This window comes from Vigna radiata, chromosome 6 (genome assembly GCF_000741045.1).
Source record: "Vigna radiata var. radiata cultivar VC1973A chromosome 6, Vradiata_ver6, whole genome shotgun sequence".
Taxonomy (NCBI): domain Eukaryota; kingdom Viridiplantae; phylum Streptophyta; class Magnoliopsida; order Fabales; family Fabaceae; genus Vigna; species Vigna radiata.
The window spans coordinates 31,750,104-31,762,330 of record NC_028356.1 but is presented as its reverse complement, the minus strand read 5'-3'; the positions used below and the strand labels follow the sequence as shown (position 1 = coordinate 31,762,330).

The following is a 12,227-nucleotide window of genomic DNA, read 5'->3' as shown; positions in this document are numbered from 1 at the left end:
TTTATTACAAAAATGTAAACGCATATACTTTCTTTACTTGTTATAATTATAACCAATATAAAAAGTGTTGTCATATTTACAGTTATACTATCACATCACTTTTTATACCTGATGGATTATAATTAATATAAATAATCAGTGTAAAAAGTGATTTTTATTAATGAAATGCTAATATTTGGTGAGACATACCACGTGTTCCAAAAATCGTTGAGTGTAATCAGGGATATACTTCCCCAGGTAAAGTGTGAAGTATTGTCTCGTGTTAATTAGGCATAAACTTCCCTAGGTAAAAAGTGTGAAGTATTGGCTATGTGTTTGATTTGTTGTTTTGTACATAATAGAATTTCAATTTTGTTGTTATGTATATGATAGAGTTCCAATTTTGTTTAGGCCTCTGTGTATGTGTTGATCAGGGTGTTATGTATATGATAGAGTTCTAATTCTGTTTAGGCCTCTGTGTACATGTTGATCACAGTCATTTGCGTGTTTAATAGTTTATGTTTGTGAGGTATAATTCGTGCTTAAAGAGTAGAGTTCTTAGTATTATAACTCCATAGAAGTTATTTTATGATCTTTGAACTCTGAAATTGGTGGAAATTTAAATAAGTTTATATTTTATTCATGCTAAAAAGGAAAACCCATGGGTTAGCCCTGACCCATAGAGCTTTAGAGATATTTGGTCCTGTGACCTTTTTTATTAAAAATATTTTGGTTTAAACCCTCCTTTGGTCTTCGTATTTGTGTGTCAGTCTCAAGTGAGTCATCGTTTTTTTTTTGTCTCAATCGGGTCCTAAAACTTGTAAAATTGAACCAATTAAGCCCTATCCGTTAAGTTTTGACAAACGACGTTAAAAGATGTTGAGTTGTATTTTTTTTGAATGATGTGGCATTGTTAATTAAATTGAATGGATTATGTGTTAATTCCCCATGGAAAAGGAAATTCTTACCATCAGAAATTTCCATTAAAAAAAAAATAAATTCTCCCACCCATTAACTTCATCTTCTCCATAGAAACCCTATGCGCCGCCACTATCCTTGCCAGAACCACCACCGTGCTACACAACTATCAACAGCGTTAAGCCACAATCTTCCACTCTCAACCTCGCCGGATCCACCATCTTCTTCTGACCCAACCAAAAAAAAAAAAATATTACCTTTTTTCTTACAATCGGAGTTGGACTCGGTGACCTGCAACGAACGAGAACCTGCACATTAACGCCGACCACTGGAACTATAATCCGTAGGTCGCATATCTCGCGCCAGCTTATCGCCTGAGTGCCTCGTCTAGAACGGCGATAACGACACCAACCCTCCAATTTCTTCTTCTTTTTCTTCTTCTGTCTCAATTACACATCTGGGGCAACAAAAAAGTAAATGAAAAAAAAACACACAGAAGATGCAGCCAAAGAATAAGGAAACCATTAAGAAAGAGACAAACCCTGTTGTGAAAGTGAGAGGAGAAGGCATTGACGAAGGGGGAAAAAAGAGAGAAAGGAGAAAACTTTTTGGCCTGCAAGATTTTCCTGTTGAAGCCATTAGCTTTAGCCACAAAACGAACCTGAAAATAAACTCTAAAATCCAAAATTACGAACTTCAAATCAGCACCACCAATCCTTGGTTGCACATGTTCCAGAATGCAAGAGAGTGGTGTTCCAGAAATTATATAATGTTGCTTTTCATTTTCCCATAAAGTGCTTTCCTTGTTTTAGTTGATGAATTTTCCATCTCTCCTCAATAATGAATTCACAAGTTACTTCACATCTGCACTTTACTCTATGTAGAATTTCACATGCAATCTACATATTGCTTTTTTATTTAATTGTTGATGTCAGGAAATAAAACAATTTAATTGTTCCTGGATCACCCAGAAGAAGAACATTTATGTCTCCTTGAAGCCGTTTCTTTCTTTCAACATTTTTTTCTTGGCCTCCAAACATAGCTAAAACGATTGTAGTTTTTGAATAGGAATTCTGGAAAAAAGGGTTTTGATTTGGGGCTTTTCCTAGATCCTTTGTGTTGTTTTGGTTGCAGGTTTGAATGGAGGTCGTGCGTAAAGATTGGAGAGGTTGGGGTTTTAGGGTTCTTCGTGATTCTGAATTGGTGATTAAGGCGCGATGTGATGGTGAAGAAGATGATCAGCAATGGCAGCTTGTTCCTCTGTGTCTTGAAGATGTTTTTCACAATGTCCATGAAGTGATCCTTGTATAGATAAGTGATTCAAAAAAAATTTTGTACACCTCAACATGCCACGTGATCTAAAAAAATTATAACTCAGCATATGCAGACGACGTTACTGAAAACTTAACGGAAATGACTTAATTGGCTCATTTTTACAAATTTATGAATCCGATTGAGACCGAAAAAAAACGGTGACCCACTTGATATTGACACACAAATATGAAGACCAAGAAAGGATTTAAACCAAATATTTTTTGGTCCCAACCCATGTAAATTAAGGTTAAACCTTATGATGTGGGCTTATTTGACATGTCTAAGTGTAACAAATTGTGTTTATATAATAGGAGATTCAGTAATCTTTATGAATATCATTGAATTTACTATTGTGGTTTTTGAATTAATAATATATGATGATATAAATGATATATATGAATTGTGATGGTTGCAATTTATGCAAGAGTAGGTGAAAGAGATCATTGATAGAATTAGATATTATAATTATTTTTAATTTTCTACTTTATATAATTTTTCTAACATTTTTCAAAGATAATATAAAAAGTATATATATTTCTATTATTTTTTATGCATAAATATAAACATATATCAATTCAACTAGTTCAAAACCCTGAAATGCTACAGAAGTCATCGTTAAGTTTGTTTACTGCCTTTTAATTATTTTCTAAATATATGAATCACCATTTTTCACTTTGCTATCTAAAATATTCTTATAACATAAATACTTGTGTAACATAACTTAAACCAACGATATTTTAGTATATTAAAAAATATTCATATTACTTTGCCAAAAAGAAAATTTTTGTTGTTGAAAATTTCTAACACTAACGAGTAAACAAGCTTAGGTTTTATTATTTCTTTTCAGTCCACCAAATTTTATTGCAAACATCAACTTGGAAACAAAAAATGGTTATATTATAAGTAGATATGAGTCAAAATTAGAGCTGTCAAAATAGGTTATAATTTGTGAATCAACCTGGCCTACTATGAGTTTGAGCCGAGATTAGTTTAAAAATAATTTTTTTTATGCGAATCAATTTTCAATATGACTCATTTAAATCCAATTCATTCAGATTAAATCCATGGTGAGTCTACTTGCGCAAAGAATACTCTCCTCACTCACCATGATTGTATACCAAAAAAAAAATGATTTTCTACTTTTTTTATTATTTTGAATTGTATTGAGTTTAACATTATTTGAGGAGTGAAATTTATTTAGATTTGAATTGTAAAAAGTTTGTAATTTTTTTATTTTAAAAAAATTGTAATCAAGTGAATCAGTGAGTCATTTAACCCACCAATCTGTAGTGAGTTGGATCAGGTTCGAATTTTTCTGACTCACTAATAAATAAATCGAGTTAGGTTAACTTACTAAATAACCAATCCATAACCAATCCATAATGAATTAAACCGAGTTAAGCTGAATGACCCAATTAGACAAAACTGAATTTAAAATATAAAGGTAACATGCCTCATTTAAAATATTCTCTTCCAATTTATTAAATCAAAGTGGTTAAAAACTGTTTTGGTGACTTTTTCAAATCAATGTTGGATAGCCTATTTACCAATGTTATTTTATGATAAATCAATCTTTTCAAGAAAGATTGATATTAGTAGTTTTTGAGGTTTTCATGTGCGATTAGATGTCACACCTTTCTTCTCCAAAAGATTTTATTTAGGAATCCACTAGGTATAATTTAAATCACGAAGAAAAAAGGTGGCTTTTTCTGTTCATCAGCCACGATAATCTTATTTATTATTATTCGAACTTTAATTTATTGATAATAACGTTAGCTTAAGGGCAGTGTTGCATTAATTAAAATCATTTTTTTACAAAATAAATATTAAAATCATAGCTTCTCATTATTTCATATTATAGCCCGTAACACATTGTGCCATGTAAAATTAATTAAATATTCAAAAATCCAGTAAAAAGCGTGTTATTAACATTCTCTCTCTCTCTCTCTCTCTCTCTCTCACACACACACACACACACACATATATATATATATATATATATATATATATATATATATATATATATATATATATATATATTATCATTTCACCATATGTTGTTATCCATTTAAAAAATTGCCATATTTTAACAATTTTCTATATTAATAATTAATCTTTTTTCTTCTTCGCAAACATAGAAGAATGTCGTCCAGTGCACTTTTGTTTCTCTCCTCTCTCCCACGAATATCTCTTCTTCCCCTCAAAGACTTCCTTTAATTAATTATTTTGAAATTATTAAAAATTAAAATATTAAACAATAATAGTTTAGAAAAGACGACATCAGCAAGAACACATAGAAGGAATTTGAGAATATTTACATTAAGCAAAGTGTGAGGTTTTTTTTTTTTAATTCAATTGGTTTTTTCTTATCATCGAAAAATACTATAATTTGTTTAAAGTATATTAAATTTTTTAATTATTAACTATATGCTTTGCTACCAAAAAATTGGCGGAGAAGAAGGTTAAGTTGATAGAGGTAGAAACGGTAATTTCTATAGAGTATGTATTTCACATAACTAATTAACATAATATTTCACATTCGAGATTGTTAGAAATATGTAAAATAGTTTTTATTATTATTTAATGACAAAATGTATTCGTAATCTGAATTTATATATATATATATATATATATATATATATATATATATATATATTTTGTGATATACATGAATTTATGTGGCTTGATGAATAATAACATTGTATGGGTTGGTTTATTATAGTGTAATTTCAAGAGTCTTGTTTCGAGAATAGATGGTTTAGGAGAGTATATGTTTGGCATAATTCTAAGGTTTTTGACTCATGAGTAAATTCTTTAGGAGTGTATATGTGTGGCATAATTTCAGGGTTTTGACTTGCGGGTAGATTTTTGATAACGTGTGCGTGTGGCGTAATTTCGAGAGTTATGTCTTGAGAATACATTTTCTAGTGGCATATATGTTTGGAAAAATTTCAAGGATCTGATGGAGAGATTCTATGGTGGCATTTCATTAGTGTACATGTTGATGTGAGAGTCTTGATATTAGAGTTTATCATGACACTCTAATAACTATCTAGACACAAGTAGATAAGAATGGGATAAGTGGCGAGTTATAGGAGGTCTTAACGAACTAACATTGTGTATGGCAAGGTGTATTGCATTTACAATGGCTCTATAAGAGCAATGGAGACCACCACAAGTGCACAACCTGTGAGATTTCACATCAATGTTTCTTCTAGATGGTCAAGTATAGTATGATTATCGTGTGATGATATGATTGTTATTTTAAATGGATCATGTGTATTGATAGCCTTATGTCTATTTTATGAATGATCTTTTGCATGTTAGCTCCTCCTTACTTGTTTGTGTTTGTGTGATGATCATATAAATTATGTTGTTATTCAGAGTAAATTTTGATACAAATATAGTTGAAGGCACATAGGTGTGAGGATACGCATTGGGAAAAATTATGGAGTTTTTGAAAAATATTTGAAGTTGTAATATTTAAAATCCTTCCTAAGTTTTGGATTAAAATGATGTTTCAAATAAACAAGATTTTACATTTCATATTTCTTTGGTAAAAATGGGATGTTACACTTTCAGCCTACATTCTCTATTATAATTTTGTAACTCTAAGAATTTGTATTTTTTTCTAATAATTTCATTAATTACTCATTATTTTAAAATAATTTTAGCATCTCAATTTTACCTTTATAACTTAAATTAACTAAATTTAAGAAATTACAATAATTAAAGTTTATCTTTACAATGTTGAAAATTTTAATTTATATTAGTTTGAGATTGGTTTTGATTTCATATATATGTAATTTCTCTCAAAAAATAAAGTGAATTATTTTATTTTTTACCTTTTTCCAACAATGAACATGAAACAGTGCTTGGACATTACGATCACAAATGGGATATTTAACTTTGATTATGTTTATAATTTTTTTTTAAAATTTACAACCATATAAATGAAATATTTAACTTTGATTTGTTAAGACAAGATTGTCTAACAACTTTTATTTTAAAATTTAACTATAGTGTATAATGAAATAGTGTTTAATGAAAATAAATCATTTAGGATAACACATTAAACGCTACACATGTATTAACATCCTAAACGCATAAAGTTACTCTAAAATAAACTTCACTAAATGCTATGATACATGTATTAAGTTAAATGCCAAAAGAAGTCTAATGTTTAAATACATGTACGAATAATACTTTCTTGTCTGTTGTGTTGTTTTCTCTTTACTTGTGCAGATCATAGGTAAAGCTTTATTCGAAAACTATGTTGGTTCAAAAGAATGCTAAGAGATAGGAAGACATTTTGGGAATGTTTTCTCAATGTGTTTGACCTTGTACCATAACCATTGTTTGACGTATCCGTACAAGCAATACAGTTGTTTCTGGAAAAGTAACATAACATTTGACCTTGTACCAAAAGCTTATACACCTATATAAAAGTCAATGCTCTGATTAATGAATTTTTTGAAGAAGCCAATATAAAGAGGATTGCATGAAGAGAAGACAACGAGAATCAAGAATTATTATTGCTCTTATGTTGTCAACATTATCTTTCATTTGTATCATCTAATGCTCTCTTTGAAAGAAAAATCTTTGTCATAAGTGTTCAGATATTCTTTGTATTGAAAATATATCTTCTATACGAGAGTTATCATATGTACTTGTTTTTCATAAAAATGCGTTTTGTTTTTGTGAATCAAAAGCAATTAAAAATACTTGTTTATTTAACTAAATAGAGTTAAACGATATAGTCAGTTGGACTATTTGTATACGAAGAGCGGTGAAACTCGTCCACTTAGTTGGACTAGTGTAAAACCAAGAGTAGTTAAACTTGTTGTAATCTTTTTAAAGATTAATGAAATCCCTTAAGAGTACTTTAGGAAGAACTGGACGTAGCTTAGTTTGAAAGTTAACCAGTATAAAAACAAGTGTTTTCTCTTGCTATCATTTTAAAAGCTCTTAAAATGTTTCTTAAAATCCTTAAGTGTTGAACACTATCTACAAATTGTCTAACCCCTGCAAATAACATATAACACTCTATTACGAAAAAGTTTTAAACTCTATTTAAACCTCCCCTCCCCCTAGATTTTATCTGGGTTTCATGATTATGTCTACAATTGATTTCAAAAATGAAGTCTTTGAGTTGGTTATGTACTTAACTAATGTTAAAGTTATTGGGACAAGAAAGCATTATAAGAGGCATATATATTGTCAACATTGATAATAAATTAAGATACTCCATATATTTAAGTGGGAAGTATAAGATTTGGGTTTTACACTGATGCATTGTTAGAAATATCTCATTTAACTATGCACTATAAGTTACCATCACGAGAAAAAGATAAACTTAGTTTATAAAAATGCAATAGAAATTTTGAAATTACTAGCAATGTATAGGCTACGATTCAGATAAAACTATAGCCTATACTTTGGGTATAGAATCGTAGTCTATACTCAGGTAGTTAGAGGAATCATAGCCTATACTAACACCTAGAATATATAGGTTACGATTTTTCAGTGAATCGTTGCCTATATTTCATGAATATGGTTAATTTCAACTTTTTTTTTATTTGGGTTTGGGCATAACATTGCCTTTTATCACCGTTACAAATGCCTTCATTTCCATCTCTAGTATGAAAGGCAAGGATTTTTCTCTTACTTTGTTCCTCGTTTTCTTCTTCCAGTGTTTTTAGGTTCGTGAAACTCGTTTTCTTCCTTGTCTAAGTATAGCCACATCTTTTAAGTATGTTAAGTCACGTTTGCAGGTTCACCATTGGAGGCTCGTCTTGCTCACATCCCATTGGAGATGAGGATCGTCATGTTTAAAGAACTCTTTATTCCACTAATTTTCTCCTTACTTTAACTTGGTTTTCTTATTCTTTGTTTAGGTTCATTTTCTCTTTGTTATCTTCCTTAGCTTGTTGTCTTTGTTCACGATTTGTTGTGTGACCACATTGTTTGGACGTTTTTTCCCAATGACCATTATTGTTGGCACCTTATTATTGCATGGACTCAGTTCTTGTTCAAGCACTATGCGGTCTCAAGTCTACATTTCTCTTTTAATCATTTTTAATGTGTTTAAAAACTATATGATGGTATATTTGATTATTTTTTGTTGATGATAATTTTTGTACACATATTTTAGAGATTGGTGAACAAAACATTAGGATAACTTTAGAGGATAATGAATCTTAAGCCCTAAATGTTGTATACTTGACAAACATAAAGTGTAAAAGAATAAGAAAAACTCTAGTTACTTCTAGAAAGCACCACATAGAATTTTATATTTTTCTAAAGAGTCTAAGGAAGTGAAATAAATGTATGAAATGTAAAAAAATTAGTAAAATACTAAAAAAATAGAAAAAGGATGGTAAACTATGAAATATTTCAATTCATTAAACTACATAATCATTTCAAGTTTTTTCTCCACCAAATCTTGTCAAGACAATACTTGTGATAAATACACTCTACAAATAAATATATAATAATAGAAATTAGTGGAAAACAATTTGATTCAAAAATCAATTTATACCTATTTATAGTGAATTTTTAGTGGTGAAAACTAAATCTTTGTTTAATTTTTTAGATTGTTTAATAGAATGTAGAGTTACTAAAATAAAAACATTTTTTAAAAAAAAATCAATATATAACTATTCATTAAAAAAATCATAAGTAGGTTACAGTTTTTTCATAAATAATATATTATGTGTTGGGTCTATTAAGGAGGAGGTTTACCGGAAAGACGCAAACACAATGAGATCTAACTCCAACCACATGAGGGATTGAAACCAAAACTTTAAAGTAATGGGTTAATGGATCTTTCATCTTTATATAGTGTTCTATTTTCTCATTTCTATGAAATGTGAGACTTAAACTCACACTTAGATTCCTAACATTATATACATCCTAAACTCTTTACTTTTTTAATGTACTACAGTTCATTCACTATAGTTTAACTTGGACAATATCTTTCTTTTTGTTATACTAGTGATGAGTTTTTGGAATTCATTCTTCTTTTTATAATGACCTATCACTTAATTTATTTTTATTTTTGACTTTAGTTGATAAAAATGTTTGTTAATTGTATATTTCTTAGTAAGTCAAAAGTTTTGGTTTAAGTATGAGATTTGAAAAGAAAAATGATACCTTTTATCTTTGTAACATGATGATTTTATTTTTATAATGTATGTTAAATGAATGTAACGTATATCACCTCAATATTACTATTGACTCTATGATATTATAAATTAAGAAAACTATTGTATCAATTTTTACTACAAAAGTTACAATTTTTATATTAATATATAGTCTCCCTTATGGACTCTATGTTGAATAAATTGTACCCGTGACACATCACTAAAATATCATTCTAGGATGCATGTAGTTATTCTATATAGACAGCAGTATTGCAAATAGTACTATAAGCATTTCAATAACTAAACTTGTAAGATGGAGTGATTTAAACTTGACATGAGACAAAAGTATTTTGTCAAAAAATAAAAATAAATTGGAAGAAAATTTTAAGTTGAATTTAGGCACAAAGAAACTGAATTTTCATTACTAGTAACCAAAAGTGACATTTAGATTAAAGTCAAGGAAGGAAGACACCTATCAACAATCATCCTCTCAATCCCAAATATCAAACAAAAAACAACCAACACCTTATAACTTAAAGCATAACCCAATTCACAAAAAATAATAAAAATAAAATAAAATAAATAAAATAAATAAAACTGGGGTTTAACACCTTAATAACTACCAAGTCTCAATTTTATTTATACAACAAAAACTTAGATACAGTTCCTTGAAATATCATTCTTTTATCAACACTGAAGTTCTATCCTTTTGAATTAAGGAAATAAAACTTCAACTCTCACATAATAGAATAACATTACAGTCATATATCTAAGTTTTGCTTGAATGAATAAGTACTTTTATTGCTGGAGTAAGATAAGAGGAGTGATCATTCCCTCTCTGTCTGCTGTGTTCCTTGCATGGTTGAGAAGCAGCTTTGAGATCTTCCAAGTGGTCGACAAATGAAACGGTCTTTCCTCGGAGAATCCAAAGTTCGGAACAGAATCTGTTTGACGGCGAGGATGAAATCCTCATTCGTGCTGTCGGGAGGAGTTGATGACCTGAACTGCTGGCAGAACCTCATGTGACGTTTCAGAGCTTCGTCTGTTGTAATCATGATTTTCTCTCTCTCCCTCTCTTCTTTCACTGCCTCCGAACACAGCCCACAAATCCAACGCCCACCGTACCTCTCCTTCACGCGCCCAATGTACGCCTGCGTGCACTCCTCCACCAACGCGCAGCAGCAGCACTTAACAGACGTCACAGCCGCCTCCGCCGCCTCCGCCACCATCTCCACTGCCGTCATCGACTTCGTCTCTTTCAAAACCTTTGCAGCCATAGCTACAAACCCGTCAAATCAAATAAGAATAATTACACGAACAATTTCTATTGGTGATGCTAATAATTAAAGTATGAGATTTTTGCATGGTATTTGCTTAATTTGTGGATTTGATAACAAAAGTTGAAGAAATCTGTTTCAAGATCTTCTTTTTTTAAGTCATTGACGTACCCGAAAAATCCAGAAGTGGAAGACGAATGAAAACAATGGAAAGATTGAAACTGTGTATCTGTTTTATCGCTCCTTCTCCCACTGAGTCTCTTCAACCTTCTCGCCGCCTCCGAAAAACAAAAGCTTGAACAGCTTATGGTACATCACAAACCCTTCACGGGCTCTCTTGGACAAATTGGTGAAACCGAATCCAACACGAACACAAAATCAATAATTAACTGGTTTTGTGGGTGATGGATCTGAGTTCGGTCCACAACATGTGCGAGTGTTGTGTTTTGTGTGTGACGAGGATTGAGGCAGAAGGGTGTGGATGTGTGGATAGATATAGATGCTGAGATGCAGATCTTTGTGTTGCTTTGTAATTTATTTATATTGAAAAGGAAAAAAATTTCCCAATCATTGGAGGGTTCGGTGCGATTGGAAATTACCATGTGTTTGTTTTTAATTTATGGTTTGATTTCACTTGTACTGTGCTGTTACTTTCAGTTTGAAGAGATTTCTAGACTGTTCCTTCTGTTTAGAGTGGAAGGTTGAAATTATCATGATATAAAAAATTGGAGGTTAAAGACAGTTGTTTTGGTTTCTCAACTTTTAAATAATATTTTTATTTTCTAAATTTAAGATGATTATTTAACTTGAAAGACTAAAATTACCTTTTTGTTTTAATCTTTTACAACAGTAAATTTCAAAGACTAAAATGATTTTTTTTTAAAACAGGAAGACATTTTTTAAAAAAGGTAAGATATTAAACGCTTTTATGCAAAATTAAAATTAAGCTTTTTTTTCAGATGGAAACTAAAAGTATAAATTAATTATGTGAAACACATATGTTAGAAATATTGCATTTAGAAGGAAAGAAACAACGGAACCCTTCTCAAAATGATTTCAAGAAAATAAATTTAAAATTGGAAAACATTAAATGAAATCTTTTGGATTTTGTTTTGGAAGGATTTTATTTTTATTATTTGTTGAAACAGAAAAAACCAATTATTAGAAAGGATTTACCTAGTTTAAAAATGCATATATTATCAGAAAGATAGATCTCTGCTCAATACAGTACAATTCATGCCAAGATATATATAATGAACTCAAATAAATATATGAATAAGATAGACAATATTATTAAAATATCAAAAAGTGTAATAAGTTATTATTATATTCTTTTACTGATATAATTTTAACAATTTTCTTGTTAAATATGTTTTTGTAATCTACTTTTTAGTTAACATTAATTATATTTTCAGTATTTCAAAAAATTGATTAATTAATTCTTATATTTTTAAAAACTAAATTTAGGTTTTATATCAATTGTATGACGATAAAAATTTAATTAAATGTTAAACTTAAATACAAAGAAAAATTAACATTATATATATATATATATATATATATATATATATATATATATATATATATATATTAA

General features: G+C 29.6%; 1 protein-coding gene across 2 annotated transcripts; it reads right to left on the bottom strand.

The window, feature by feature from the left end:
• Nucleotides 1-9,959: 9,959 nt before the first annotated feature.
• On the bottom strand, nt 9,960-11,146 carry LOC106764136. Of its 2 annotated transcripts, none has more exons than XM_014648367.2 (2): nt 10,805-11,146; nt 9,960-10,635 (listed from the first exon to the last, which is right to left on the bottom strand). In XM_014648367.2, the coding sequence occupies exon 2, from the start codon at nt 10,631-10,633 to the stop codon at nt 10,184-10,186; it is 450 nt and encodes a 149-aa protein (XP_014503853.1). In that variant the 5' UTR covers nt 10,634-10,635; nt 10,805-11,146; the 3' UTR covers nt 9,960-10,183. The 2 variants fall into 2 exon arrangements, with proteins under 2 accessions (XP_014503853.1, XP_014503854.1); XM_014648368.2 differs by having other exon boundaries at nt 9,960-10,621.
• Between the last annotated feature and the right edge of the window lie 1,081 nt (nt 11,147-12,227).

What these genes read in the sequence shown, in the direction of transcription:
- LOC106764136 (XM_014648367.2), bottom strand. Translation starts at nt 10,633, where the DNA reads ATGGCTGCAAAGGTTTTGAAAGAGACGAAGTCGATGACGGCAGTGGAG.